Below are 6,703 nucleotides of genomic sequence, written 5' to 3' on the forward strand. Positions count from 1 at the left end.
CTGGTTTCGGTTTATACTGTGCTACGAGGCTGGTCGTTTTTCGATTTTGTGATTGATAAGCGACGCCGGTGTCAATCCCGAGTTTCGGGGCGTGACATTTAAGTGGTATCAGAGCCGCCAGGTTCAAAATCCGAGTGGAAGAATCGAGTTCCAAAAAAAAAATCGGAAATTTTCGTATTTCGGCCAAACAGCGCCTTAGCGCGCCGCCGCGTTATTCGCCGATTTCGGCCGCGTCCGGTAGTATTTGTTCGATCGGCGACCTGTTACAGAATCGTCTCGACGTAAAGAACAAAAGCCCTCAACCAATTTCAGATTTCGTGTTCGGGTGAAGCCGTAATTTCAGATCTAAAAATTTGGGCATAAACCCTAAAACGCCGAAACCATTTTCGTCCAATGACCCTGCCATTCATACTCCAATTTTAAATTAAATTTACCCATATGATACGCAATCCATGGGTAACGTTTAGCACCAATCAATTTTAGAATCGGATCGACTAATCGGAAACGCCCAAATTCGAGTTTAGTGAGCGAGTTGTGCGATTTCTCCGGCGAAATTAGGTAGCTTTCCGACCGATTCTGGACGTGCCGTCACCGGTTCCGTGACCCTTACCCTGTCGCCGACATGCGCCTTTACTCCGCCCGTACTCCGGTGAGTCAACCCGGCGAGTCAACTCGGCCGAACCATCGAGTCAACCCGCCAGCTTTAAACTTTTATTTTCGGAATTTTCGAAAAATACATATAAATTTCGATACCCTGCTCTATTAGTTCTTGATATTTATTTTATCCTATTTTTATGTATATTCTGAGCATTTCATTTTTTTTTTTGTTTCAGGAAATGGCTCGTTTCCGTGTCACCGCTCATAAGAAAGTGACCCCGATTACTCTTAGGGAAACAACCCAACTGGATAATCATCGACCTCGCACGCGCTTTCAGGCTACTTTACGTCTAAAAGAATTGGCCCTCATGAACCAGGATGCGACTATCAAGAGACTGAGAGCTAGCAATCTCGAGAGGAGGCAGCAATTGGAAAGTCTGACTACCAAACTAGAGGCAGCCGAGAAAAGGATTGACGAAGTCTCCCAAATGTTTGAGCTCACCAAGGAACAAAATACTGAGCTTCGAGACTCGTTAATCATAGCAAGGGGTCAAGCCAAGCGAGCTAGGGAAGAAATGGATAGACGCATCGTGGAGTTAACTGAAGCTCGACTAAAGGACAAGAAGAGGATTGATGAGTCATGGGACATGATGATAAAGTTGTCTGAAGGTAATCAAAGGCTATCCAAGGAAGTGGACAAAGGTAAAATGAAGAAGAAAGAGCTCCTCGCGAAAAATAAGGCAAATGATATACATGAAAGGAATGAACTGAACGACGCGATAGGAAAGATTCTGACCTACAGGGAACAGATTGCTGAGTTGGAATCAGAGAATCATAGTCTTCAGATGCAGCTGGCAGATTTCATAGCCCAGAGATGCCTGATGACCCCGAGGAGGAAGAAGCCCCACCTGATGAGGCAGTGGGAAATGGAGAGATAGCAGATTAGAACGTTTAGTGGACCATTTTTTTAGTTTTTCGTTGTTGCTACATTTCTTTTGTTCAGTACATTTATCTATTTTTAGATTGGTCATGTTCATTTATTTAGATTGGTCTTGTTCATTTATTTTCTGTTGAGAAATCAAAAAAATATTTTATTTGTTCCATTGATTTCAATTTACTTCTGCGCAATCTATTGCATAAAACCTACTCGTACAAATTCTTAGAACTTGCGATTGTAGGAAATGGCCGGCAGACCCCCAGGGCAAAACTGCAACCCGCGTTACGCTAATACCGATCGCGAAGAGAGACAAGAGAATGAACAGGCAAATGGACCACCGCCTGCAGTTAATCTAAGCCGAGCCGATCTCATGGCCATTGCCACTATAGTGGCCACGACACTGCAAGGGTTGGGAAACCCAAATGCCAATCAACCACCTCCACCACCACCACCGAATGGAGTCAAATTTCATTACGAGTCCCTTCGTAAGAACATATGTCCGATATTCAGGGGGGACGCTGACCCCGAAGTTGGCCAGAATTGGCTAAAGAGTGTCGAAACTCAGTTAAGGCTTTTGGAAATTTCCGAGGCACTCAAAGTGGATGTGATTGTGCCTTTTTTGGAGGACAGAGCAGCTAAATGGTGGGAAGCAGTCTCGCCAGCCATGACCGCTGCTGGACCAATCACATGGAAGAACTTCCGAGAAATATTTCTGAAACAGTACTACCCGGCAGAAGTCGGATTGCAGAAGTTAAGTGAGTTTGAGAATCTCACTCAAGCTCCAGATATGTCAGTAGTGGAGTACATGTCTCAGTTTAATGCCCTTGGATCATATGCTCCGGCAATCATGGCGGACGAAGTTTTGAAGCTGCACCGCTTCAAGAAGGGATTGAACAGCCGAATCCAGTCGGCCTTAGCAGTTTATCAGCTTAAACCGATATCCGTAGAAGAGAGGGAGAGAATAAGAACAAGCGGCCACATATCGGTCAGTCTTCTCAGAGTGGTCAGAAGTTCAGGAAACCCAACCAATCAGGTGGACCTTCTTCAGGGCAACACGCAGCAGCCACTAACTACCAAGGACCCAAACCGTCCCCAAAATGCGGTTTTAGACACCTCGGGGAATGTCGAAGAGCCAGTGGTGCGTGCTTCGAATGTGGAAAAGCGGGGCACAGGATCGCAGATTGTCCTACGGCCGCCAACCAAGAAGCTGGTCCCAACAAGGGAACTGGGCCGAATGTGGGAGCTAACCCCAACAAACCAAAGGAGAATAAGCCTAATGCCAGGGTGTTCGCTATGAATCAGGAAGAGGCGGACGACGCCAATGAAGTCGTATTAGGTACCATCTTACTTCAAAAAGTACCTGCTTATGCATTATTTGACTGTGGTGCCACACACTCCTTTGTGTCTAAGAGGTTTGCTAAGAAAGTAGGACTTAAGCCCGAATCTTTAGCCGAACCTTTTCGGATAGCCACACCTACCAGTAAGACCATAGAAACTCATGAAATTCACAAGGATTGTAAGATCGGTATCGCTAATCAGACTTTTAGTGCCGACTTGATACAATTGGTTATGGTCGATTTCGACATCATTCTAGGGATGGACTGGTTAGCCAAAAACGATGCGATAGTGGACTGTAAAGGGAAAAGAGTTAAGCTCCGAACCCCAAATCAAAAAGAGATCGTGTATCATGCTAAATCCAAGGAACGAAAGTCACTCCTTTCCGCTTCCCAAGCATGGAAAGCCATGAAATCCGGAGAAGACATCTACCTAGCCATGATCAGCGAAGTGCAAGGAGAAGTCGAACTGAGGATAGAAGACATCCCAATAGTATGTGAGTTCCCGAATGTTTTTCCAGAAGAACTCCCAGGGACAGTTCCGGACCGCGAAGTTGAGTTCGAAATTAATCTGGTTCCTGGTGCAACACCAATCTCTAAAGCACCTTACAGAATGCCACCAGCCGAACTCAAGGAATTAAAAGAACAACTCCAAGAATTGCTAGATAAAAGGCAAATTCGACCGAGTGTGTCCCCCTGGAGAGCTCCAGTACTCTTCTTAAAGAAGAAAGACGGTAGTATGAGATTGTGCATCGACTACAGAGAATTGAACAAGATCACAATCAAGAACATGTACCCTCTACCTCGGATAGACGACCTGTTTGATCAGCTTAAAGGAGCCGCCATCTTTTCTAAATTGGATCTGAGGACTTGATACCACCAACTGAAGGTCAAAGCTGAAGAAATCTCCAAAACAGCTTTTCGGACAAGATATGGGCATTATGAATTCACAGTGATGCCTTTTGGGTTGACCAATGCGCCTGCAGCCTTTATGGACCTAATGAATAGAGTGTTCAAACCATTTCTGGACCGGTTCGTAGTGGTATTTATTGATGACATCCTCATTTATTCTCCCAACGAGGAAGAACATGAAGAGCACCTCCGCCTCGCACTACAGACACTGAGGGAGAAAGAGCTATATGCTAAGTTTAAGAAATGTGAGTTCTGGCTTAAGAGTGTATCCTTTCTAGGACATGTGATCTCGGAAGCAGGAGTATCAGTGGATCCCAAGAAAGTTGAGGCAATTACAGAGTGGCCAAAACCTAAGAACGCCACAGACATCAGGAGCTTTCTTGGACTGGCAGGTTATTACAGGAAGTTCGTCGAAGGTTTTTCTTCCATAGCTATACCGCTGACTAAGCTCACTCAGAAGAATTCCAAGTTCATCTGGGGACGAAGGTTGCGAGAAAATTTTTCAGACATTGAAAGAAAAACTTGCATCCACGCCAGTGCTAATCTTACCTACTGAAGATAAGGAATTCACCATCTATAGTGATGCATCTAAGGAAGGTCTGGGATGCGTACTCATGCAAGAAGGAAGAGTGATCGCCTATGCGTCAAGGCAGTTAAATTCGCACGAAAAGAACTACCCTACGCATGATCTTGAGTTAGCAGCAATTGTCTTCACCTTAAAAATTTGGAGGCACTACCTCTATGGCACCAAGTGTGAAATTTTCACGGATCACCAAAGCCTCAAGTACTTGTTCACGCAAAAAGAACTAAACATGAGGCAAAGGCGATGGATCGAACTACTGAAGGATTACGACTTGACTGTAAGTTACCATCCAGGTAAAGCAAACAAAGTGGCCGATTCTCTGAGTCGGAAAAATGGAGGCAAGATCACCCTAGCTTCACTCTCCGCTCGGCCATGTCTGCAAGAGACCGTCAAGTTAAATCAGGACCGAGACCCCGAGCTAAAGAAACTTAAGGGACAATTCGAAAGCGGGAAGTCACAAGAATTACAAATTGATGACAAGGGAGTCGTTTGGATGAAAGGACGAGTGTGGGTACCAAACAGCGATAACCTCCGCCAAGAAATATTATCAGAAGCACACAAGTCCAAATTTTCTGTCCATCCAGGAAGTAAAAAAATGTACAGAGACCTTAAGGGTAATTTTTGGTGGAATGGAATGAAAAGAGATGTGGCAGAATTTGTCTCAAAATGCCAAGTGTGTCAACAGGTCAAAGCAGAGCACCAGCGACCTGGAGGATTATTGCAAACTTTGGAGATACCCGAGTGGAAATGGGAGCACATCTCCATGGACTTTGTGGTAGGATTACCAAAGTCGAGGCAAGGTCAAGACGGAATATGGGTAATTGTAGATAGACTTACAAAATCTGCACACTTCCTACCCGTCCGTATGAACTACAATCTGGACAATTTAGCAACACTGTACATGGACAATATTGTACGAGTGCATGGAGTACCAGTGAGCATCCTGTGTGACAGAGACCCAAGGTTTGTCTCACGTTTTTGGAAAAGCTTCCAAGGGGCCATGGGAACGAAAGTTACTGTTAGCACGGCCTATCACCCTCAAACCGATGGCCAAACTGAGAGAACAATTCAAACCCTAGAAGACATGTTGCGAGCATGCGCCCTAGAATTCAGTAGCAATTGGAGCAATCATCTACCATTAATCGAGTTCGCTTATAATAACAGCTATCACAGCAGTATTGGGATGGCTCCATATGAAGCTCTGTATGGAAGAAAATGTCGGTCACCATTATATTGGGATGAGGTGGGAGAAAAGACAGTAGTAGGACCCGATCTCGTACAGATGACAGTAGACAAGGTTACAGTGGTCCGAGAGAAACTCAAGGCAGCTCAAGACAGACAAAAGAGCTGGGCCGATCTGAAAAGAAGGCCAGTAGAATTCAATGTTGGCAATAAGGCCTACGTAAAGGTCTCGCCTATGAAAGGAGTTGTCCGATTCAGTAAAGCTGGGAAGCTGAACCCTCGCTATGTGGGACCCTTTGAAATTTTGGAAAGAGTGGGCACACTAGCATACAGATTGGCACTGCCGCCGAACATGTCTAGAATTCATAATGTTTTCCACGTATCCCAGCTACGGAAATACATCTCAGATCCAAGCCACGTGTTGGAAGTAGAACCGCTCATAGTCGAAAGTAACTTGGGAGAAGAGCTGAAGTACGAAGAGGTTCCCATTAGAATCGTGGACACCAAGGACCAGGTACTGAGGCGACGAATCATTCCCTACGTCAAGGTGCAATGGTCTAACCACACCGAAAGAGAAGCCACGTGGGAGTTAGAAGAAAGGATGAGGAACCAATACCCGTACCTCTTCCTAGACCAAGCCAACCCAAGTTTCGAGGACGAAACTTCTCATAAGGAGGAAGGGATGTAAAATCCGAGATCTTGATTTTATCGTGATAGTAGTTGTAATTTTTAGATTGGATAATTCTACCGTGTACAATAATTTTACTCAAAAATTTAAATACTATCGTGTATAGTATTTTTCAGATTTTGAGATATGCAGAATTTTACCAGATATAGACCTAAGATTTGATATACCGGGATGAAGATTTAAGCAGGAAGATAACTCAATCTTGGATCACAAATCTTGAAGAAAATATCTTGTGATTTTTGAAAATATGGGAAGATATGGGAAGATTTTGTTAAGGATTTTCGAAAATAGTAGGGAAAGTCTACGCGATAAATGCAGTCTTGGGATAAGTGGGCTTGTTTTAAACTGTGTATTTTCGGTGCATTTATTTTCGTATTTTCGAAATTTCGGTCGAGTACAATTCTTCTTCTACCCCTTCTGGTTATGATTTGTGCATAAGTTTTATGTTGACACTGTGAGGATCCAACTGG

General features: G+C 44.4%; 1 protein-coding gene across 1 annotated transcript; it reads left to right on the forward strand.

The window, feature by feature from the left end:
• The first annotated feature begins 5,645 nt into the window (after positions 1–5,645).
• LOC140806660 (uncharacterized) lies at positions 5,646–6,233 on the forward strand. Its single transcript, XM_073163211.1, has one exon. The coding sequence runs from the start codon at positions 5,646–5,648 to the stop codon at positions 6,231–6,233; it is 588 nt and encodes a 195-aa protein (XP_073019312.1).
• Positions 6,234–6,703: the final 470 nt, after the last annotated feature.

Source organism: Primulina eburnea, chromosome 12 (genome assembly GCF_022965805.1).
Source record: "Primulina eburnea isolate SZY01 chromosome 12, ASM2296580v1, whole genome shotgun sequence".
NCBI classification, from domain to species: Eukaryota; Viridiplantae; Streptophyta; class Magnoliopsida; order Lamiales; family Gesneriaceae; genus Primulina; species Primulina eburnea.

What these genes read in the sequence shown, in the direction of transcription:
- LOC140806660 (XM_073163211.1), top strand. Translation starts at nt 5,646, where the DNA reads ATGACAGTAGACAAGGTTACAGTGGTCCGAGAGAAACTCAAGGCAGCT.